The 26,271-nt window shown below is 37.1% G+C and overlaps 1 protein-coding gene across 2 annotated transcripts in view; it reads left to right on the forward strand.

The window, feature by feature from the left end:
- Positions 1-26,271, forward strand: part of gak (cyclin G associated kinase) — a 155,030-nt gene that overhangs the window by 76,068 nt on the left and 52,691 nt on the right. For both annotated transcript variants that reach the window (XM_051928074.1, XM_051928075.1), the window contains exons 8-10: positions 3,279-3,414; positions 11,136-11,248; positions 15,300-15,411. In XM_051928074.1, the coding sequence (XP_051784034.1) occupies positions 3,279-3,414; positions 11,136-11,248; positions 15,300-15,411 (361 nt within the window). The remainder of the gene's footprint in view (positions 1-3,278; positions 3,415-11,135; positions 11,249-15,299; positions 15,412-26,271) is intronic.

A 26,271-nucleotide genomic window follows, 5' to 3' on the forward strand; every position in this document is an offset into this window, starting at 1 on the left:
GAGCAACATGGGTTCTCATAACACCTGAGCAGTGCCACAGACTGATCGACTCCATGCCACGCCGCATTAATCCAGGCCAAAGGAGCCCCAGCTAAATATTGAGTGCTGTACATGCTCATACTTTTCATGTTCATACCTTTCAGTTGGCCAACATTTCTAAAAATCCTTTTTTTGCATTAGTCTTAATTGATATTCTAATTTTCCGAGATACTGAATTTGGGACTTTCATTAGTTGTCAGTTATAATCATCAACATTAAAAGAAATAAACATTTGAAATACATCAGTCTGTGTGTAATGAATGAATCTAATATACAAGTTTCACTTTTTGAATGGAATTGCTGAAATAAATCAACTTTGTCATGATATTCTAATTTTATGACCAGCACCTGTATTTTATTACTAGGTTAGCATTAATAAGTGTTTCTGATCTGCTAAAAATATTTTAACTATTTTGTAATACTAGGGGGCTCTGCTGCCTGCTCGCTTTGCTCGCCAACCCCCAGGTTTGGTTAACCAGATATACATATTAAGAGATTGCTGTTTTCATGGGAATTGTTACATATGCATTATTTTCACTTTTACTTTAAAACTTCAGTTAAAACAATATTTGGAATTAACTTTTCTTCAAGATCACATTGAATTTTGATTCCGTGTTTGGATTTACATTGTAACAATGCAATGTATAACTGCTCGTGAGTGAATATCGTTTTTTTCTCTCTAATAAATAAACCGACTTTTTCGAATGTTTGTCCCTGTGATTTGTTAATTGTCATAGTAAAGCTATTCTCACGGCAAACTGTAAACGTTTTAATACGAATGGCATATCAAGATCTTCTTGTGTCTAATGTTATTCGCGGAATATGTACTACATTACCTTTCTTGTCACCTGTTAAAATTTTACATGTTAGAATTGTGCGACCAATTTTTAATACAACTAATCTTGTTCCATTGCAGAGTCCATCACTCATACATAAATTACGCAGTAACATTACGATACATCCTTCTTTCAACAGTAATTCGGCTGGTGGAAGACCGGACGGCGTTAACTCTTATAGATATTCTATGGGATATTGTAAATTGATGTTAGATAGATAGATAGATAGATAAATAGATAGATACTTTATTAATCCCAAGGGGAAATTCACATACTCCAGCAGCAGCATACTGATAAAAAACAATATTAAATTAAAGAGTGAAAAAAATGCAGGTATAACAGACAATAACTTGTATAATGTTACCGTTTACCAAACCGAGTGGAATTGAGGAGTCGAATAGTGTAGGGGAGGAACGAACTCCTCAATCTGTCAGTGGAGCAGGACAGTGACAGCAGTCTGTTACTGAAGCTGCTCCTCTGTCTGGAGATGATACTGTTTAATGGATGCAGTGGATTCTCCATGATTGACAGGAGCCTCCTCAGAGCCCGTCACTCTGCCACGGATGTCAAACTGTCCAGCTCCATGCCAACAATAGAGCTTGCCTTCCTCACCAGTTTGTCCAGGCGTGAGGCGTCCCTCTTCTTTATGCTGCCTCCCCAGGACACCACCGTGTAGAAGAGGGCACACACCACAACCGTCTAATAGAACACCTGCAGCATCTTATTGCAGATCTTGAAAGACGCCAGCCTTCTAAGGAAGTATAGTTGACTCTGTCCTCTCTTGCACAGAGCATCAGTATTGGCAGTCCAGTCCAATTTATCATCCAGCTGCCCTCCCGGGTATTTATAGGTCTGAACCCTCTGCACACAGTCACCTCTGATGATCATGGGGTCCATGAGGGGCCTGGTCCTCCTAAAATCCACCACCAGCTCCTTGGTTTTGCTGGTGTTCAGTTGTAGGTGGTTTGAGTCGCACCATTTAACAAAATCCTTGATGTTTTCATCTTCTGCACGATCACCACCAACTGCTTCAGCATAGTCTATTGATACGCATTTAATCAATTTGCTATGTAAACGATTGACAATTTTCACGTTAATTCATTTGACTTCGTTTCTCACTGCCATATTTAGATGAATGGGTGATTCTAAACTGGATCTTCGTAAGAGTGTGTGTGTGTGTGTGTGTGTGTGTGTTCATAAGTAAGCCCTTTAATGGATTGGTGTCTGCCCAGGTTAAGTGCCGGAATGCACCTGATGACCGTGGTTTTGTTTGAAAATAGTTGTAAGTAGGGTGTGACTTGAAAGAATCTCATTGCAAAAATCTCCATCTCGCGTTACTTGCTTCCAAAGGTTGTTAATATGACGTGACTTGAAAGAATCTCATGGTAAAGGTTTCCTTCTTGCTGGACTTCCTTCCAAAAAGTCTCTTCAAAAATTCACGTCTCATCCCAAAATTTGTTTTATTATAATAGAGAAATTTAAAGTATTGCATAGTTTGTAATGTTTCTCTTCATTTGAATTATTCAGTGAAACATAATGAAAATACCTAAAACTATGCTTTCTGCTTTATTTCTACTCTGTATATTTCTTTAGTCCAGAGCATGTTGCTGTAACAACATTTTATTTATTTCTTCAAACAAAAAAAATCTACTTAAATTGAAATACTACTTGTTGGGTATGGTACAGATGACTCGTCGAACAGTAAATGTCATGTACATCCTCAAAGCTATAGATTGTAGTATGGGGCATGGCTGGTTTATTTTGTTTATTCTTCATTCTTTATTTTCTAAATTAAATAAGCTTAGACACTGAAGTAATGCATATTGTTCACATTGAGGATTTGCTTTAAGAACCTTTTTGAGATAAAGACATATTGACATTATAGTATTTGCTGATATCTAAATAATTAATTTATATGGTTAAGTATAGCCAGAGATGATAAATAAAAATACCTTTGTACATATATTTAAATCCTAAATTTACTTTTCCCTTAAATTGAATCACTATGTAGGTTATTATTGTCTGTAACAGATGTTGTGGAATGATTTGTTATTATTCTTAAAGATTTCATATTGATAATTATAGCTAAAACATTATAAAATGTTAAAACATTAATTTAGGATTGACAACAAAAGCATTAAGTACAGTAGTTACTATCTATGATAATTTTCTTGTGTTCAGCATTACATGAAATTTATCAGTGGTTAATTTTTCTTTATAAAATTCACATGCTAATATTTTAATAGAATTAAGGAATGATTACAGAGCACTAAGTAGTAGTTGCCATCCATAATAGTTTTTTTGTGCTCATGATTGCATGAAATTTATCAGTGGTTAATTTTTCTTTATAAAATTCACATGCTAATATTTTAATAGAATGCATCTTTCCGATTTGGTTTACAGGCTCTGGGCTGTATTCTATATCTTCTGTGCTTTAAACAGCATCCATTTGAAGAAGGAGCAAAACTTCAGATTGTGAATGGCAAATACACAATCCCTCCAAATGATACCAGATACACAGTCTTTCACAATCTCATTCGTAAGTTTATCTAAAATTCTGTGTCATGGAACTCCTTAGATTATTTATAATCTGTTTTATCAAAACCTCATAAAAAGAAATGTAGTATTTCTGAAATCGGCAAAATTAAAAAAAAAAAAAAGTTGCTTGAATGTGATTTATTCTACTTACACTATTCCACGGTAAATTAATAATCTTAAAATAAATGTTTTATTTCTTGTCACAGTTATCTTGTTCAGGGTGATGGTTAGGCTGGAATCTAAACCAGAAGTAGTGATCATAAGGCAAAAACGAAGTGGAAGACTACTTGCCAGTGCATAATACTCATACTTGTGAGAACCATAAAGTGATTCTTTGGTTTTCATTCACTCCGCTAGATGACAGTTACTATTATAACACATTGAGCTAACAGTCTAAACAGTCTGATGTAATAGACTCTAAAGAGTTTTCCAAAGTTATATCTTGCGAGTTAAATCAGAAAATATTTTAGCCAGCTTTTTGTTCAAGTGAATGGAAAATTAAGACAAATTTAACTTATCATTTTCATATTTATACTCAATTTCAAATTTAAATAATTTGATATGAATCTTGAATTAAACATTGTATTTAATATACAGTCATATGAAAATGTTTGGGAACCCCTCTCAGCCTGCATAATAATTTACAGTGGAACCTCGGGTTACGACCGTAATTCGTTCCAAAACTCTGGTCGCAACCCAATTTGGTTGTGACCCGTCCCCCATAGGATTGAATGTAAATACAATTAATCCGTTCCGGACTGTATGAGCTGTATGTAAATATATATACGCTCGCTCGCGCTCTCTCACTCTCTCCCGCTTGCGCTCTCTCTCTCTTGCTCTCTTGCTTGTGCTTGCTCATGCTCTCTCTCTCTCTCACTTGTTCGCTGCACAGGGAATTTACAGGGAGAGACTGAACACGTGTGGAAATCATCGGTGCGTACGAATCGGAAGGGAAACTGGCGTGTTCGTCACCCGAGTGTGTGGTCGTGAACAGATGCAAAAGTTTGGCGAACATTTTGGTCGTAACCCGATTTGTACGTGGTCCGAGATGTTCGTGACCCTTGGTTCCACTGTACTGTACTTTCAACAAAAAAAGATAACAGTGGTATGTCTTTCCTTCCCTAGGAACATCTGAGTACTGGGGTGTTTTTCGAACAAAGATTTTTAGTGAAGCAGTATTTAGTTGTTTGAAATTAAATCAAATGTGAAAAACTGGCTGTGCAAAAATTTGGGTCCCCTTGTAATTTTACTGATTTGAATGTATGTAACTGCTCAATACTGATTACTTACAACACCAAATTGGTTGGATTAGCTCATTAAGCCTTGAACTTCATAGACAGGTATGTCCAATCATGAGAAAAGGTATTTAAGGTAGTCAGTTGCAAGTTGTGCTTCCCTTTGACTCTCCTCTGAAGAGTGACAGCATTGGATCCTCAAAGCAACCCTCAAAAGATCTGAAAACAAAGATTGTTCAGTATCATGGTTTAGTGGAAGGCTACAAGAAGCTATCTCAGAGGTTTAAACTGTCAGTTTCAACTGTAAGGAATGTAATCAGGAAATGGAAGACCACAGACGCAGTTGCTGTTAAACCCAGGTCTGGCAGGCCAAGAAAAGTACAGAAGCGTTATATGCACAGGATTGTGAGAATGGTTACAAACAACACACAGATCACCTCCAAAGACCTGCAAGAACATCTTGCTGCAGATGGTGTATCTGTATATCATTCTGCAATTCAGCGCAATTTGCACAACGAACATCTGTATGGCAGGGTGATGAGAAAGAAGCCCTTTCTGCACTCATGCCACAAACAGTCACTTGTTGTATGCAAATGCTCATTTAGACAAGCCAGATTCATTTTGGAACAAAGTGCTTTGGACTGATGAGACAAAAATTGAGTTATTTGGTCATAATAAAAAGCGCTTTGCATGGCGGAAGAAGAACACCGCATTCCAAGAAAAACATCTGCTACCTACTGTCAAATTTGATGGAGGTTCCATCATGCTGTGGGGCTGCGTGGCTAGTTCAGGGACTGGGGCCCTTGTTAAAGTCGAGGGTCAGATGAATTCAACCCAATATCAACAAGTTCTTCAGGATAATGTTCAAGCATCAGTGACAAAGTTGAAGTTATACAGGGGTTGGATATTCCAACAAGACAATGACCCAAAATACAGTACGAAATCTACAAAGGCATTCATGCAGAGGGAGAAGTACAATGTTCTGGAATGGCCGTCACAGTCCCCTGACTTGAATATCATCAAAATCTATGGGATGATTTGAAGCAGGCTGTCCATGCTCGGCAGACATCAAATTTAACTGAACTGGAGAGATTTTGTATGGAAGAATGGTCAAAAATACTTCCATCCAGAATCCAGACTCTCATCAAAGGCTATAGGAGGCATCTAGAGGCTGTTTTATTTGCAAAAGGAGGCTCAACTAAGTATTGATGTAATATCTCTGTTGGTGTGCCCAAATGTATGCACCTGTCTAATTTTGTTATGATGCATATTTTCTGTTAATCCAATAAACTTAATGTCACTGCTGAAATACTACTGTTTCCATTAAGGCATGTCATATATTAAAAGGAAGTTGCTACTTTGAAAACTCAGCCAATGATTAACAATTAAGAGGTCACTTTTTCATATGACTGAATATTGATCAGTCCAGTTGAGGGATACAAAATCAAATTCAAAACCACAGTCCATCCCAGCAGTATTGAGCACAAGGTCCGGAATAATCGTTGTTGGGATGCCAGTCCAGTACAATGTGCTGTAACACACACATTCGTTTATACTAATACAGAGTCAGTTTAACAGAACTTATTTTTGCATGGTGCTCTTCCTCAAGTTCATGTGCAGAGCACTGTGATCAGTTCTCAGTTAAAATACAAATATAGATTATACTAATTACTAAATACAGAATTAGTGTACATACAGTAAAATACACATTTGTTAAAATATTTGAAGAACAAGGTAAAAACTATGACCAGTTGATACCGGAGGAAATTAAAATTGTGAAAGAGAAATTCAAAAGCAAAGTTAGATACAGTCATAGTCTTGGAGACATCGGCCAACTAGCCTTCTACCCTCTCTTCTGGGCATTCTGCAGTTGAGTCACTGGGCTGGCCTGTCCAATCTGATGGGAGAATCTTTCCATCTGGTGAATCTAAAGCTGCAGTAGTGCAGTAACACCATTTGCCACATCCAGATATTGAAAAGAGAAACAAAATAGAGGAGAGTTAGTAACGGTTATGTAAATATTGTATTACATATATTCATCTACAAATGACTAGCAAACAGAAATGCAGTATGGACAGCTAATCAGCAGCTCTAGTCATGGAATGCTAGCCAGGGGTGGGCAGATTCAGTCCTGGAGGGCCGCAGTGGGTGCAGGTTTTTGCTCCAACCCAATTGCTTAATAAGAAGCCCTTATTGCTCAAGTAACACTTCAGCTTCACTTTAGTTGTTTCACTCGTTAAGATTTTGAACCCTTATTGCTTATTTTAGTCTTAAACAGCTGTAGTCTTGGTGTTTAATTGCTCCTAATTAGCAATACCATGCAAATGACAAAAGAGACCAGCATTTCTCCATTTAGCTTGTTACCATTTACGCCTGTGTGTATTTATTGTGCACTATTTGGTTTAATTAAATACTTGGAAGGAAAGTGAAGAGAAAAAAAGTGAAGCACTGAGAATTACTCATCTGTTTTAGACTTCAGATCATTTGGATGATATCCTAGGAAGGAAAATAAATCTAGGATATTAGAATGACCTGACATGGCAGAGTTAAAGCAGTAACAAGCCATGCAATTATATAATTGACAAGGATTGGTTTTTAATTAAGCAACTGGGTTGGAACAAAAACCTGCAACCACTGCGGCCCTCCAGGACTGAATCTGCCCACCCCTGTGCTAGACTAAAGTAGTGAGTCTTCAGCCAGGATTTAAAAAGTGAGGCTGAAGGGGCATCTCTTACATTAGCAGGTAGATCATTCCACAGCTTCGGGTCTCTGTAACTAAAAACTTGTCCGCCCAGTGTTATTTTACTAATCCTTGGAATGTTATGTAACCTGCCCTCATAAGATCTCAATGTGTACTCTGGTTTGAAAGCAGTGATTGGTTTAGATAAATAGGCAGAGCCTTGAACATTTCAGGCTTTATATGTGAAAAGGAGGATTTTGAAATCAGCCCTAAGCTTAACTGTGAGTCAGTGTAAAGACTTGCCTGGAGTTTCAGGTTTGTGAAAACATTTTTCCAGTAGCATTTGGAATTACCTCAAATCTGCATTAAAGAACAATTAGAACAGTAAGCAAATTATGTATTGCAGTAGCCAGTCCTTTTAGAAATAAATGCTTAAATTAGTTTATCAGTATCCTCAGTAATTTAAATGATATATCCAACATAATTTAAAGTTGCCACTCAGAATAATTTTCATATGTTTGGAATGAAAGAGGTAAACTAGAATATTCCATGTAAAACCCTTGTAATCACCTAACCTATTTGGAATAACTCCCATAGAATTAAACAAGTTATGTTTTTTTAGTGTAATCCCCGTAAAAACTGATACAATTGTTATAACATTCATAAAGTTTTTCTGCTTGTGCAACCATTCTGCTGTAGCTGACTCAGCATCTTCATCATTTGTATATACAGTAATTCTCCATAAAGGCAGCCTTTTGATTTGGAGCATTCATTAATCACACAGGGCCAGGTCTGGAGGACAGGGTGAGTGTGGATCTGGCATCCACAGTTTTGCAGAGTAACCTTTAGTGTGTATAGTGGCATTGGAGAATAGATAACAGCTTTATGTGTACTGGTTAGCTGTGCTTTTTGGCGCATGTAATCAGTTTGGACGACACCCTTAACATTATGTAAATTGCACATGTGAATTTTCTATGTGCTGGACCATACTTCCCATTGTTCGAGCTGTTGTTTGGTCTTTGAATCATAGAGATGTATAGAGGTTTTCCCCAGTTAGCTTGGGATTCTTCTTGAAACACTCAATATAGTGATGCTTCATTCAGGCATTAACTTTCTGGGTGCCCAAAGTGCACAGAGGCTGCTCATGTTTAATTGTCCATTCAAAATGGATTCTGCTGACCCACAATTAATCTCCACAGAGTCTGCTACCTCACGCAGTGTCCATCTTTAATTCTCCATTAGGATGCACCCCATAGTGGCAACATTTTTAACTTCCATAGAAATGTTGAAGTCTAACCAGTCCTTGTGTTATCTTTGAGACACCCTTCTACAGCAGAATAATATTTAGCATATTGCATTTGTCCTGTCATTTGTTCTTCTTTTAAACTATTGTACTCAGGGTTAGAAATCCTTTCTGGTTCGTATACCTTTGTAGGTCATCAGGGAAAGATCTTCTTCTTCTTGTAGTCAGAAGTGAATCATTGACCCTCTGTCTTAGTTTCTTTAAATTCTTGGACCAGAGTCAGCTGACTGTAAGAGACAATCCACTTCTGCATGATGAACGTTTTGGACCAATCAACCTCCCAGGTGCTATGTGTGTGTTTTCTGTTGGTGGTTCTGCTCCTCTCTTGAAAAGAGAGATCCACGCAGGTGGTGCAGTGGTAACATTGCTGCCTCACATGAAGGAGGTCATGGGTTTGTATAATTTGGTCCAACTGGAAAACCAAAAGAAATGTAACCAATTGTATCATAAATGTTGTAAGCCACCTTGGATAAAGGTGTCGGCCAAATAAGTAAATGTAAATGTAGATAAACATAGTCAGAGGCAACTGGAACTTCTTGCCCTTTGCCCTTACAATATATATTGTATATATGTAAAATTTATGTATAGGCAGATAGATTTTACTTTATTAGTCACAACTGGGATTTATTTTTTTTTAACAGAAGCTCAATAAATAACTATAAATAAATGACTATAACAAACAAATGCAAAGAAGAATTATTAAAAAGAAGTGAACTTCTGACTTGGCTAAGATTAAAAGAGCAGTCACAGTGAGGTATTATAAAGGCGAATTGCCATAGTTCTAAAGTAGCCCCAGTAGCATTTCTTGACATGCTTCTGCTGAATAATTCCTTGGCAAAATACCCAGTGCTAGTCTGTCAGAGAGAGGATGTGCAGCATTGTTCATAATTGCCATCACTTTTGTTTTCATTCTCCCCCTCACTACTAAATCCAACAGGTTGGGAGTATGTCCCATAACTGTAGCTACCTGATGTTAGGTTACAGACAGTTCTCTTTGCACAAAGAAACAAAAGTTCTCCACCTGACTCCATTACTCTGTCTCTCACCCATTATCAATACACCCCAGTAGTGCAGAATGATCTGATAATTTCTGCAAGCGACATCACCTGGTGTTGTATTAATTGTCTGAGGTGTACAGGGTGAAGAAAAAAGGAGAAAGGGCATTTATAGTTATTGATGACATCATTAGCCCTTCATGCCATTTTGTTGTATGGTACAGTGGTGGTAAAAAGATACTGAAATGGGATCCTTTCTAATTGCCCCCGTCATTTTAAGGTTGTGATATTTAGGTAAAGGTTAGTAAATCTATTTTAGACAAGTTGGCATTGTAGAAAGCTGATACTGATATGAACAAACTGTTTGAATTCATAATGCCATTCTGTAAAACTAAGAGTTCGCTGTTTACATAAACAAATTAGATATTTGCCAACTCATTTGCTCTTCCTTGGTGTATTTGAAGTGTTTTCTGTTTGCTTTGTTGTTTTTTCTTTGCAAATTATGAGAAATGAACTTTAACCACTGGACCTTTTTAATATGCTATTGATTGTTTAGAGTGTCGGTTTGCTGGACTTTTATTTATATTAACCGAATATGTATTATTATTGTTATTTTAACGTACATTTTTGTCAATAACTTTCCGGTTAAAATTAATACCCTTTGAGTCTGCTAGTTTTTTTATTACTTTTGCAGTTAACATGTATTATATGGTTAATGCCTGGTTATAAAGTGGCACAGCTTGCATCTGCATGTTTAAATAACAGTGCCAAAACAAAACTTTCTGTAGGTCTTTCTATCTAGTAATGAGAATCTTGTTAACTGATGTCTGGAGTATGCTATAAAAATATTTGCATAAGAAAGTTGGTAAGAGACACTAACAGCCTGCTATATGGACATGGCTGTGGGGTATGCTGGTCTATTAAGCCAGTTTGCAAATTATGCCTCAGGTTAAAGTCCTTCTATCCTGTGCATTCAGTTCATATAATGCTACTTAAACTGTGTTCTGGATGGTGGTATTTAAAAGGTGTCAAAGGAAATTTGATGTATGCTTAAATGTGTTCACTGTAAGTATCAGTGTAGCCTTCATTTATTTATTTATTTTTTTACTTTGAACATTGAGTAATGATGGTCTATGTCCATTCAGACTTTCAGTAATATGCCATTTGAAGGCTTTTAATTTATGTGTCATTCATGTGGCACAACTGGTATCTGTGTTTTATGCAATATAGTGATGTGCAAGATCTTCCTAATCCACTGATTCCATTCACATGAAATTAGTTTAAAACACGTGCCTTAAAGAAGGATTCTGTGTGCATTGATGTGTACAAATTTTGCCACTTCATATTCATAAGAGAGTTGTGCGTTATGAAAATAAATACAAAATAAAAATGATTTTTTGAAAGTGCATTACTGTAAGTAATAGCAGATGTCAGAACTCTGCAGCTTAGTGAGAAAGATTAAAAAAAAACAGGCTTTCATTTTTTTTTTCCTTTTTAATTTTCACCCAGGCTCCATGTTAAAGATTAATCCAGAGGAAAGACTATCAATTGTTGAAATTGTGAATCAGTTGCAAGAGATCTCTGCTGCAAGGAATGTAACTCCTAAGTCACCTGTCACCGAGGTATAAAGTTTTTCATTTTCGGTATCTTTAAAAACCTAAATATTTTTTTTTTGTTTTAATATTTTTGCAGACCTAGTATATCATGCTAAATTGCCTAGTTTTATAGATCATGAATGCTCCTTTTGTTGTATTATATATTTATTGAACCTTCCCAGTGAAGGGAATGTTTTTAAAAAGTTTAATGTTCCATTTTTTTTATTCTACTGGTCCTCTGAAGTACAACTTATATAAGTCAGTCATTAAGACCCTCTGAGCTTTGATTATGCAGGACTACATTTACAGAGGATTAAAATATATAAAAAGTAATGTTTCTTTTTATGAAAAGGAAATACAGTATCAAATATATTAGCTGGTTAATTTTCTCCTTTTGTCAAGAAATTTTTGAAGCAAATAAAAACAGACCTATGTAAGTAATATTTTCTGGAATGCAGCATTATGGGGGTTTTAAAAAAAACCTAAAATGTTCTGTTGTCATAAGAATATAAAAAATATATATGAAATTTCATAATTTAAGAAAGGGCATGTAGCTAAAGGAATGGGAATGCATGTCATTGCACATATATGATCTTGCTACTTATATGTTCATTATATTATTTTATTTCCTGGACCTACTTGTTCCTAATACATAGTCCTAAAGAAACAGCAGCATCTGAGGCAAGGTCTGAACCAGTCCTAGAAAAAGTGCAAGTCCAATGCAGTTCACACTTATTCACATGCCCATATGTGTACATATCAGACCCATTTACAGTCATTTAATCTACACATCATTTCTTTGGGAATTGGAAAAATGCAAGCAGATAGTTTGAGAATATTTCACAGCATACAAGTAGTGGTCAGGGCGGATATTACACCTTTGGACCATAATTCTTGGTATTTCTAAGCACGGATAATACTGTCAGATATGGTTCTTAAGTCAACCCTTCTCTTACATTGGATGAAGGTACAACATATAATGAAACAGAAGTAAAATTCACAGGTTGAGGAAGGAAAAATAAATATTAACCCCTTAATAACTAAATACAAAGGAAATACTAAAGACTTGCAGAGACAAGTAAATAAATAAATGGGGTGATCTTCCTTCATAGCTCAAACCCTCTTGTAATTAGGCTTTATGTTTATGTTGTTTATGTTGTCAAGTAATAAAACAAGAGAGGAGGGATCAGAGGATGGCAACATGTGAGACACATGCCAAGAGGTGGAATTAAGAACTATATGTATATAATTATTTTCCTAGTGCAGGTTGGCAGGATTTATTCATTTTAGTTTATTCTTAGTTTAGTGAACTTGGTTTTATTTAATTTGATCATATCTCAATGATGTGATACCTTGCACCTTTAATCAACTGAGTTCAGAAAGCGTACATTTGTTGACATGTAGTTTTCTGGCTCACAACTGCTTTAATTAAGAAATTAACCATTCTTCATAAGAGTGCCCTGACTTTATATTGCTTTATTTTATATATTATGTGTCATTTGCAGTGTATTGTGTGCCTATTTTCTGATTCTTGTCTTGTTGACTGCTTTGCTTGTCACTGAAATGATTTGCTTTAGACAACTTTTAAAGTATTTACCTACTCTATACTGTTAGACAATTTTAGACGGTACTGATATGGTAATTTATGTAAAACTGGATTTTACAAAATCTTTAGACACCTTGGTTGCAACTCGTGAGGCTTAGCTGAGTCTTTGCAGCATACTTAGAGAGAAGAGTATATTTCTCCACAAATGTCTATTCCCCATTATAACAGTCACATTTTGATATTTTTGTTTTACAGCATCATTTAAATAATCAGAATGGAAACTTGCTAGAAGTAAGCAACCTCAACAAGCTAGTAGTGCTTTAAGCAGAGAGCCTGTTGATACAGCAGTTAGAAAGGTTAACAACAACAGTGTAGACGAATGGCTTGATTGTTGGTCAAAGGAGCAAATGCTATATTTTTTCTCCCACAATGATTGGCTCATCATCAAAGACAAAAAGCTTGAGTGCAGTGTATAGGTGATTTCTTTAGCAACACAGGCAGAGCAGGGACTTGAGCTGTTTACTGACTGAAGCAAGTGTTCTATTTTGTCCTTTTGCAATGATAAACCTAAGCAGCAACATTGTTTATGAAAAAAGTTAAGGATTTTCATAATTATATAAACAGCACATGTACTTAAGATACTCTCATGATAAAATTCTTGAAAGAAAATTCAAGAAATGCACAGAGCTGAACATGGTAAGACTTTCCAGGTTTTCCTTTCATGAAGATGGATGTTAATTTACAGATAATGGCAATTAGTGTGTGCTTACAACTGTTAAATGGAGTGAACATGGGGTGGATTTTACAAAATGTGTACTGATATGAACAACATTATTATAACAGAGATGCAGAATAAAGTGGCCTATGACATCATCAAAAACAGACCAAAATCATGCATGTTAATTGAATCCGCCTCAGTTAATGGGAAGCTTGTGCTGGTGTTCTGTTAGTGAGCAACTTTTGCTGATAAAGAGCCAAGCGTAATATTTTTGAATTTCTGGAGTAAGTAGGTCCATAGCAACTCATATCACAGAGGCATTGCCCGCACATCCTGAGAAGCATGGCTTTAATAACCATTTCTTAGGTCTGTTCTTTTTTCCTTTGCATGTGATAGAGCATTGGTTATGCTTGGAAGAAAAGCAGGGGTTGTTACACAGCTTTGTGCTAAATTCCTAGACCTGTTTGTGTGGAATTGGCAGTTATGAATGAAGTCACTGGTCTTAATCATTTTCAGATGTACTTGTACAGTACATTTCATGTCTCCCTTAAAAAATGAGAGAGTTGCCTTACTATGCACAGCATGTCGGGCAGTGTCTGATTGTTATACAATGTGTATTGTCTATCTGTTAAGCAACTTCAAGTGAGAGGAGTGTCAGGATTGTTCAGGAGAGTTGCAAATTGTTTGAGATACACTTTTGTAATGCAGCCAATTATGTTAGTAGGGATTTGAGAGAGAGAAAGCAAATGTTCTCACATTTTTGCCCTTCGTTCTTAATTCTGGACATATTTATGATACCCCCACAGAACTCAGTGTTATGCCAAGGATGCAGCTGACATGAAAAGTTTGTGTCCTTGACTCCCTGGTTTCAGTCCAGTCACTGGTCTCCAAGGTCATTAATAGCAGCCTGTGTACCTTCATTAAAGAAACATGGTATAAATATTACCAGAATTTCCTTGTATTTTTCATTCACGTCATATATTCAAATTTTTATTTGATTTGCTAATACTGGCAGACGTGCATGCCAACCTACCAACTAGAGGAGAAATGACAGTAATTTTCATCCACTTCAGGTACTGTCACAAGTACATAAAATCATATCCTAAGTAGTTTGCCAAACTTTATCAGGTGCACACTGGGCAGGGCAGCCTTTGAGTTTGTAACATTCACTATCTAACAATTCGTACTCATTTATGTATAATGAGATATTTGCTGTTATCATCATATTACAGAAGAACTTTTGTTCTTTCCGTTTACACCCCCAAATGCAAATTCAGTGTTTTAGCTTCACAAAATCTGAATCAGAGATTGATAGAAAACAAAGAATTACTTATTTTGTAGCTGGTTTGATAGAGTACTTGGAAGTTAACAGTTTGTTGTTATACAGACAAATGGAATGTTTATACATCACAATAATGCAAACATACTGCCACAGATCTTAACCGAAGGATTTCAGATGCTTAACCGATGCTTTTCCTTTTCATGGCAAGACTAAGCTGGTTGTGCTAAGCTGGTATTAATAAGGCACACAGTGAGCTTATGTCAAGGATGGAAGATGAGTTTAGCTTAGCTCTAAAGAGAACTGCTCAAAGAAATAGGCAGTGGGTCACATTAAAATATAATGGCTTTGTAAATTTTTTAAAAAGCTGCTGCAAGACAATACATCAATGTTTCTTAACAAAAAAAAAGATATTTCTTCTGTACTGGTTGCTGCTGTTATTACTGTATTACTTTTGTGCCTGAAATAGTCAGTAATGAGTATATTAAGCTCTTGCTGGTGGGATTCAACTTATGAAGGTTATGAAAAATTACAGCTCCTTGAGCAGAATGGAGGCTATGGAAACAGCATTACGCCAAGATCCTCCATCAGTTCAGCATCTCAACCACCAAAGCCAGTAGCGCAAATTAACAACATTCACAATTCAGGTAAGAAAACTGATATGGTCTGGAGTAGAAATTGTGCTTTGCTGTTTTGTCTTTTTGCATGTATGGGTTACTTACTTTTATAATTGTTATATTCTGATAAATAATTATGAAGCTTGACTTTGTTATATTCTGATAAATAATTATGAAGCTTGACTAGTAAGTTACTAATATAATTGGAGAAAGAAAATAAGATACTCATATGAATAACTTATGTTAAGAGCTTTGTAAGTGAAAATGTGACAGACTATTTATTGCAGAATCCTGAATCCAGCAGGGTTTCTTAACTTGGTTTTGCTTAGTACATTATGTGTTTCGTGCACACACTTGGTGAAAAAAGTATGGGTTTATGTTTTGTCTATCATAGTACATATCTACATTGCCCTGAATTTTTGTAATCCTCTTTAACCAACATAAAAATATATGACAAATATAAAACCTAACAAAATATTAAAGAAAACAGTTTTTTCAGACGTATTGGAAAACCTATTAATTGATAAAACTTTTTTTCACCTTCAATGAAGAAGACTTGAAAAATATGATCCACACGTGAGACTTAAAATTATTTTTAACTGTTGTAATACTTTATTGTTGAGAAGACATCTGAATATAATGTCCTGAAATTTTTTTGCTTTATGGGTTTAAAAAAAAAATATTCATTGACTTGTTTGTGTCATGATTCCTACAATTTAAAGTTATTAACCATCATGGGAAGTTTTTTTGCCTGTTGTATTTATTGTGAATTGTATAATACTGCTGGTTTAAGAGTTTGCTGAATGTTGGACTATAGTTAACTTTTATGTTTAACAGTATATTTATACTGTTGTTTACAAACTATATTTGTTTTTGATGAATGAAAATCTCAAGACATACTGCTGCTAAAACAATGATTATAAATATAAAAAGTAGGAATGCACTGATTTTTCAGAATATCTGTGTAAAAATAGAAATAAATGGCACACTTGTTATTTGGCCAAATAATTAAAAATGCTTGAATTTTTGATTAAATATGTGCCGATAGTTATGTACTTCTCCTTCACTGGTTATGGGTGACTCTTTCAAAACAGTACCTTCTGTTCTGTAGGGATTGAGTGCTATCTCAGACTGCATTGCTTTGTATTATTTGGATACCATCTTTAGAGGACTGTACTGGTCTGTTTACAATGCGAAACACCAGTAGCAGTGATGTAATGAAAGAAGCCATAGTGTAAACATTTTGGATCTGTATAACCTGTCAGCTAAGGAATGGACAAAGCGCCCTGAAATCCAAACTCTTTTCACACACATTGATGTCTTGTACTACTTTGTTTTTGAACTTTGCACATAAATTATACAAAAGTTTAGAAGTCATTCTAGTTAAGGTAAGCTGGCCAAACTGTGGATACTTTTTTTTTTATCTGTCAGCATTGATTGGCTTATAGATTTACTTTTAAGTAATTGTTTTTTATTACAAAATCATATTTTGTTAATGTTTATATTTATTTATTCATATATCTATCTTCAATTAAGTTTTTTTTAAATATGTCCTCTTTGAAAAGGATGCAGTTTTTATCAACTTGCAGTTTTATGTTTCAGTTTCACTGAAGAGCTCTAGTCAAAAGTGAAATTTATTCAATTTAGGCATTATGCAATGGCACAAAAACAAATGGGCAAAAAAGCAAATGAATAAAAGATATTTAGTATTTGTGTTTTCTGAAATTTATTTTATTATTCTTGACATCTTTCCTTTACCTTTAAAAAATTATATATTTTATATTTTATTCGTTTAAAGAAATTTTTTTGCTGATTTTGACAAAAGTATTTTCTTCATTATTGTGCCTGATGACTGAAATACTGATCCATCATACTAACCGAAGGTTGTAAACTGGATATGGACACAGGGCGCTGGGCACATCGAGGCGCACGTGCACTAACGCACTGCAACGAGCTCGCCACAGAGCAAAAAAAGAAACGAGAGGCTTCGAAGGTTGGATTACAGTATGGAAATCCCAAACGTCCACACTACACAGCATATTTCACTACAGTACGGAAACCCCAAACGTCCACACTACACAGCATATTTCAATCACATTACAGTATTACAGTGCACTGCAACGAGCCCGCCACAGAGCAAAAAAAAAGAAACGAGAGGATTCAAAGGTTGTATTACAATCCGGAAACCCCAGAGGTTCACACTGCGCACAAACGCACTGCAACGAGCCCGCCACAGAGCAAAAAAAGAAACGAGAGGATTCGAAGGTTGTATTACAGTACGGAAACCCCAAACGTCGACATTACGCAGCATATTTCAATCACATTACAGTATTACAGTAATACATTATTAACAGTCCAGCCACAGAAAGCACAGAAACGGCACCAGATGGAAAGAAACAATACACGAGCGCTCCGTATTAAACTGTTATTAAATTCTTAACAGTAGACGGCGTATAGCTAACGGAGTCACGGGTCCAAAAACAAACAGCTCAACTAACGGAAATACAAAAACGAGCCCTCATGGATACACACGATGAATGCAGGCGCCCACAACGCATTTCGAAAACAGCGGAGGCAAATCAGTCACGGATCCAAAATGAAACAGCTCAACTAATGGAAATACAAAAACGAGCCCGCATGGATAGATGCAATGAACGCAGGCGTCTACAACGCGCGTCTGAAACTCCGCTGCTTTTAATAAGATTGTTCTTGCCACAGAGGACAACAGCCCGATACCCAAATGATACTTTCTTGACGGCCCTGGGGGAAGCAGAAAGACGTACCTTTATGAAACACTTATACATTTCTTTTCTGCAAAACAACAATTAATTATCGCATCGGCTACAACCGGGATAGCAGCTAATTTGTTAATAAATGGTCGGACATGTCACTCCTTATTCAAGCTTCCAGTTCCAATCACGGAGACATCGGTGTCAACTATGAAAATGGACAGTCATAATGCAGATGAAATCCATCTTGCGAAACTATTGATTTTAGACGAGTGTACAATGGCATCCAGTCATTTACTCAACACCATTGATAAACTTCTACAATCGTTAATGAATAATGATATTCCATTTGGAGGAAAAGTTCTTTTATTAGGAGGGTACTTCCGACAGTGCCTGGCTATTGTTCTGCATGCCATGCGTTCAGCCATTGTTCAGTCCAGTTTAAAATACGCAGACAATTGCCATTACTTTGAAAAACTACATTTAGTACAAAACATGCGTTGTGCTGATCCAGAGTATACCAATTGGTTGTTGCAACTGGGAAATGGAAACCTTACCAATACATATGAACTTCACCCAGATATTATTCAAATCCCTCAAGACTTTATTTGCGACGACTTAGTAACGGAGGTGTTTGGTCAAGCGATCTCATTAGACGAAATACCACTTTTAGCGCAAAGAGCTATATTATGTCCAAAGAATATTGACGTTGATCAGATAAATAACCAAGTCATTGCACTGCTTCCTGGAGAAAGCCGCCTCAATCTAAGTACTGACAAAGTTCATTCTGTGGACGAAACTGAGCATATTAACTTCCCATTAGAATATTTAAACACTATTAACCCAGCAGGGTTACCACAACACAGTCTTAACCTTAAAATGGGGACAATAGTCATGCTATTAAAAAACCTTAATACTAAACAAGGTTTATGCAATGGTACACGGTTAGTCGTCAACACCATGACAGACAATGTTATTGAAGCAGAAGTTCTTATGGGATCGCATTCTAACAATACTGTTTTGATTCCCAGAGTTGACCTTACAAGTTCTGACCTAGAATTACCCTTTAAACTTAAACGCCGCCAATTTCCCATTAAGGCAGCATTTGCCATGACAATCAAGAAATCCCAAGGTCAAACCATGGACAGAGTTGGCATTTATCTCTCCGAACCCGTCTTTGGACATGGACAACTTTATATTGCCTTTTCAAGAGTTCGGCATTCATATGACGTTAAAGTTAAAGTTGTAAATACTCCAAACCAAGGAACACTCATTCCAGGACAGGACACCATCTTTACTACTAATGTTGTATATAAAGAAGTATTTCATTAAATCTCTGTGATCTACCATTGGATTCCGTCTTTACTCTCTATGTACTTCATTTACACCTTACAATATATTTTGTACATATATGTGCGGCGGCACAATGACATTTTATACTTAAATGACATAACTATTACATTTCAATTTTAATTTAAACATATTACTGAATACATCCATCCATCCATCCATCCATTATCCAACCCGCTGAATCTGAACACAGGGTCACGGGGGTCTGCTGGAACTAATCCCAGCCAACACAGGGCACAAGGCAGGAACCAATCCCAGGCAGGGTGCCAACCCACCGCAGGACACACACAAACACCCACACACCAAGCACACACTAGGGCCAATTTAGAATCGCCAATCCACCTAACCTGCATGTCTTTGGACTGTGGGAGGAAACCGGAGCACCCAGAGGAAACCCACGCAGACACGGGGAGAACATGCAAACTCCACGCAGGGAGGACCCGGGAAGCGAACCCAGGTCTCCCAACTGCGAGGCAGCAGTTACTGAATACAATTACACATATATGTATTTAATTACATCCATACCCTCCCAAAACACTCTCACCCTCCATCGTGTGTACTCCCTCCAACGATTAGATGGAACACGGAGTGATTGCCATTTGTTCATTTGCGATTCGTTAGAGAATCGGGGTTTTTCTGGTGTTTAATAAGCTGAAAATCTTTCCAAATGGAAAAAGAATATACATTCATTTTCTAATCAACTTTTACTAATATACTGTAGGATCCCATGGAGAACATAAAATATTTTTTGACTATGATCTTGTTATTGGACAGTCTATTTATAAGATTAAAGAGTGTGAATTTGTCACAGTGTTGTAAATACACTTTTTTATTTCACAACCGTTGATAGATTAATCCTATCATTATGCTGCAGGCCAGGCTGTCATCTTCAGAAACTTTTTTTATGAATGATGTAACATCTTAGACCTGTCTTGAAACATGGTAACTGTTAAGTGATTTGTAGTACTGCACTCCCCCTCAGTAATTTGCAGTGCTTTGGAAGATTAATGGTTACATATAGCAAGGACAACATTAATAGAAAAATGACCTATAAATTATATGTCTTTTAGCCAGCTTTCAGATGTGGGAATAATTAATTGTGTACTCAGAAGCTATTAGAGTCAACCAGCCAGTCAGTCCAGTCCTGGCTTCTCACCACTGGTTACCAGTTAATTTCAGAATTAATTTTAATATTTTATTGATTACTTTTAAAGGTTTATATGGTTATATTTCATAATTATTAATACCCTATTAGACAGAGAGACCCCTGCAGTCCTCAGATCAAGGGTTATTGACTGTGCCAAGGATCTAGTCAGTATTCTGAGATGAACAAACACTTGAAAAGTGTCCACAAGTTTCAAGTTGTACATGCAGGTAAAATAAACAAAAAGCAGTAATACAGAAATGTAACACTAACCTAGAAAGTGATTTAGGGGTTTACACTGATGAAACATTATCACCCTCCAGGCACTGTGTAATTCATTATTGTACTAATGTGTATGTTGTGTAGTTTTGGTCATCACACCTATTCCTCTTTAGCTTTTATCTGAGTAGGCTACATTGGAAGTTTTATCTAAGCCTTCAGAATTCTTTGATGCATCAATAAAGTTAATCTACAGAAATTATTCCAGTATAGTAGTTAATTTTTTTTTATCATTTTCATATTATTGGAAATAAGAGGAAAAGTAGGAAAAACATTTCTTTACACAGAACTATGGAAATTTTAAAACAAACTGCTGAATCAGTTAGTAGATGTGGAGACCCTTGCTGATTTGAAAAAAATCTACATGAGTTATTGAGACTGTTAGGCCATTAGTTAACCAAAACAGCTTTTTGGGCAATGTAGTCTATTGTCATATATAGGCTTCTTGATGTCAGGCACAGCATAGACATTTATATAATATGTAATATACCGCAGGTACAGAAAAATATTGCATGTCATAGAATGAGGATAAGTGACATTTTCTGGATTGTGGGTAGTCTTTCTGGAGTGATACTGAAAATTTGCGTTTAACACACTAACTGGTACACTATTTCTAAACTGATTGATGATCCATCCATCCATCCTCTTCCGCTTATCCGAGGTCGGGTCGCGGGGGAAGCAGCTTGAGCAGAGACTGCCCAGACTTCCCTCTCCCCAGCCACTTCTTCTAGCTCTTCCGAGAGAATCCCGAGGCAATCCCAGGCCAGCCGGGAGACATAGTGCCTCCAGCGTGTCCTGGGTCTTCCCCGGGGCCTCCTCCCGGTTGGACGTGCCCGGAACACCTCACCAGGGAGGCGTCCAGGAGGCATCCTGATCAGATGCCCGAGCCACCTCATCTGACTCCTCTCGATGCGGAGGAGCAGCGGCTCTACTCTGAGCCCCTCCCGGATGACTGAGCTTCTCACCCTATCTTTAAGGGAGAGCCCAGACACCCTGCGGAGAAAACTCATTTCAGCTGCTTGTATTCGCGATCTTGTTCTTTCGGTCACTACCCATAGCTCATGACCATAGGTGAGGGTAGGAACATAGATCGACTGGTAAATTGAGAGCTTTGCCTTATGGCTTAGCTCCTTTTTCACCACGACAGACCGATGCAGAGCCCGCATCACTGCGGACACCGCACAGATCCGCCTGTCGATCTCACGCTCCATTCTTCCCTCACTCGTGAACAAGACCCCGAGATACTTGAACTCCTCCGCTTGGGGCAGGATCTTGCTCCCAACCCTGAGAGGGCACTCCACCCTTTTCCGGCTGAGGACCATGGTCTCGGATTTGGAGGTGCTGATTCCCATCCCAGCCACTTCACACTCAGCTGCGAACCGATCCAGAGAGAGCTGAAGATCACAGCCTGATGAAGCAAACAGGACAACATCATCTGCAAAAAGCAGTGACCCAATCCTGAGTCCACCAAGCCGGACCCCCTCAACACCCTGGCTGCGCCTAGAAATTCTGTCCATAAAAGTTATGAACCGTTATGAACTGATTGATGAGTGTTTTTAATATTTGTTGTTTTCTAAGTTGCTGCACATTGGCTGTGACTAGTAACTTCTACCTTTGAGAAAACACCAGGGTTACTTTTTTGGTGAGTGCAGGGAGTCCATCCATTCATCATTTTCATACTTGCTTATCCAGGGCAGGATCTCGGGACAGGTGGAGGTTATCCCAACAAGAAACAGGTGCATGGCAGGAATGATCCCTGAACACGGCGCCAGCTTGTCATATATTGAATACTCACACATATCTGGGCCAATTAACACCAGCAGTCCACCTAATCCGCATGTCTTTGAACTGAGGGAGGAAACAGGAGCACCCAGGGGAAGCCCACATGAACACAGGGAGAAAATGTAATCTCTATGCAGGGAGCTCCCAGGAGGTGAACCCCTTCTCCCTTATGTGAGGTTGCAGCTTTTCCACTATGCCACTGTGCTGCCCTTACTGAGTGAGAGGTGTGCAAATTAATAATAGCTGACAGTCAATACTTTATTGTGGTGTCTAGTAAAGACTAAGAATAAACTGTAGCAGTTTAGTTTTATTAGAAAGAATTGTTGTAAAATGATTTTCTTTCTTTTCTGCTAATTTCATACATGCAAGAATTTTTGTTTTAACCACACACACTTTAAAAATGAGAATTTTATTCTCAACATTCATATTTTTCATAGTCTTAGATGTGCCTGATTTTTAAGCATTGCCCTTATCCATATGTGTAAATCTGACTTTGCTGGTAATGGGATTTTCTTTTAAAGGGAGGATAGCCATCTGCCCAATTACTGAACAGTGTCATGGAAGTAAGCTTTTATATCAGTCTGGATGTTGAAAGATTTATAATTTTCATTACATAGATTGTCTGGCCTGAATGTAAACAAACAGTTCTATTGCTCACATTTCTAAGTGGCTAAATGTGTGTTATTTTTAAACAAAAAAAAAACAGTTATGGTATCTAATGTATTGTTTGCCGCTCTTATGATGAAACAGATGTACTATACCTAGTGTGTTATAAAGAGCTTTCTAGCTAGTCTAAATTAGTCTAAATTCTATTATAAAAGGATCACATTATTCAAATGTTAAAATCAAGTAAGGATCCTTTTCAGAATCTGAAACGTTTTGTTATATGCCAAATTCCCATGTGTCTTCAAATTCAAGCTTGGCAGCTTTATTATCAGAGGTTCCTGTTACCAGAAATGAGTTGCAGTACAAAAAAAGCTATGTCTTTGCATCATTTTTATTAACTTTGAGTTTATGAAAGTTTCCAAAATTTTAGCCTATGTTAATTTTTGGGGATATAAGGAAAGACATTAATGTGGTTTGAGAATGTAACAGTCTCCACATTGAAGGTACAACACTTTAAAAGGTGTATACTATTTATAGAAACTCCTTAATCATTTTTATCCAAAAAGATAGTAATCTATCAGGAAAAGACGTCCGGTTTATGACTGGCGTAGTAGATAATGAATCTAACAATTGAACTAAATAGGTGTGGTATGTATTCTCTGCATAGTTTATACAGTTTTATAAGTAGTATATAAAAATTGATTAACCTCATGTTTAAAGAAATATTATAGGATGAGCAATTTTGAAATTTGGCTATGCAAATGTAGCCAAATAAGGTGAGATGTATACACATCTCACAGATTATAGTCTTAAACCTTGCCCATGTTGTTTTTATATATATATATATATATATATATATATATATATATATATATATATATATATATATATATATATATATACTAGGTTCGATTGCCCACCCTCTCCCCCACCAAGGGGGCATGCTACGCTCCAGCCACTTCGTGTTGTGAAGGGAGGGGGGGTTTTGGGGGACTGAACACAAGCTAAAGAAATGCGGACAGATCAGCTGCTGCCTTTCTGCTGCTGCTGCCAAGCTGCATGTTCTGCTTGTCATGCTGCGCGACAATCATTTAAAAGCCTGTACAGCAGCTGTCCTTTTGTCTCACTTTCTTGTCTCACGTATACAAGAACATACTCTATAAATGTGTATAAGTGTATATATATTATACACTAATGAGGCAAAACATTATGACCACTCCTATATAAAGTGAGTAACGTCGACTGTCTTTTAACAATGGCGCATATCAAGGTCAGGGATGTGTTGCATAGTAAACTGATGTTATGTAATTGTATTTGATGAGTTGAATGCAAAAGATATGGGCAGGTGTAAATACCTGAGTGACTTTGATAAGGACCAAATGGTTTTGGCCAGATGACTAGATCACAACATTTCCGAAATGGCAAGACTTGTGGGGTGATCAAGGTCAGGTGTGGTGAGTACCTACTGACAGTGGTCTGAGGAGGAGAAAAAAACAAACCACAGATGGGATGTTGGGTGGTCAAGACCTATGGATGCTAGTGGTCAACAAAGGCTATCCCTAACAGAAGAGCTAATAAATCACCAATAATTTTAATTATGATTATGGACATAATATACCCTGGTTCATATCTGACTTTGTAACCACAGGCCAGTCAGAATGTCCATGCTAAATCCTTTCCAAGGTGGAAAGTGCCCACAAAGGACATGCAAGTGTTGAACTGGACATTGGATCAATGGAAGAATGCTACCTGATTCGGTGAGTCCCATTTTCAAGTGCATCATGTTGACAGCCAGGTACATTTGTGTTATTTCCCTGTGGAAGAGATGACACCAGGATTCAAGAGATGACGCCAGGATTTACAGTGGGAAGAAGACATGCATGTAGAATGAATGTGATGCTTTGGGCAATGTTTCTGCTTGGAAACCCTTGGTCTGGGCAGCCGTATGGGAATTGATTGGATGCATATCACCTACCCAAACATTGTTGATCATCAGGTACCCCCATCATGGCAATGGTATATCCCAATGGATGTGGCGTCTTTCAGCAGGATAATGTTTTCTGCCACACTGCAAGAATTGTTGGGGAATAGTTTCAGGAAAATAATGAAGACTTCAATGTGTTGCCCCGGCCTCCAGTTTCCCTAGATCTCAATCCACTCGAGCATCTGTAGGATTTATTGGAGCAACATATCTGATCCATGGCAGCTCCAACACAGAACTTAAAGGAGTCAGAGGATCTTCTCCTAACATCTTGGTGCCAGATATTTTAGGACACAGGTGTTCAGTCCCTATCCTAGTGGCTCAGAGCTGTTTTGGCAGTCTTTACTCAAAATATTATTTTACAAGGATATGTTTTTGGTGTAAATTTGTTATTAATTCAATAAGGACTTATGTAAACATTCAAGTATATATAGAGTATGCATTTTAGAATACAAGTTGCATGTATACATAGAAGCATGTAAGCATATATATTCATTTTCTTATGCTTCTTTTATGCTTACAACCGTAAGCGCTGTGCACCAGTCCAGTATTACAGCCTTCTTTAATGTAAATTGTTACATTATAATGATCTCCTATGGAAAAATATTACCATACATTATTCTAAAAAATTAAGATATTCACACTGTTCAGTTTACCCATTTCTTTTATATAAAGATTTGCATTTATTTCAGATAATTGCATTGTATGTAACCATAGAAATGCTTAACCCCCAGTCCCAATCCAACTTAAAGATTCATATAATAATAATATTTACACCAACAGTATCTTACTAGTAAATGTTATGGTTATCCATATTACTAACCGAGAATGGTAAACCGGATGGCATGGACGCAGGTACACGGCGATGGGACCACGAGACGTACTGCACAGGCGCGTACAGCGTACGTCTCATAAACCACAAGCGAAGTCGTATCCACCGCGCATGAAGGAATCACGGCCCAAAAACGAAAGAGCTCAACTGACGTGAATGAGAAATGAAGCAACAACGCACCCATAGC

The sequence above is a fragment of the Erpetoichthys calabaricus genome, chromosome 5 (genome assembly GCF_900747795.2).
Source record: "Erpetoichthys calabaricus chromosome 5, fErpCal1.3, whole genome shotgun sequence".
Taxonomy (NCBI): Eukaryota; Metazoa; Chordata; class Cladistia; order Polypteriformes; family Polypteridae; genus Erpetoichthys; species Erpetoichthys calabaricus.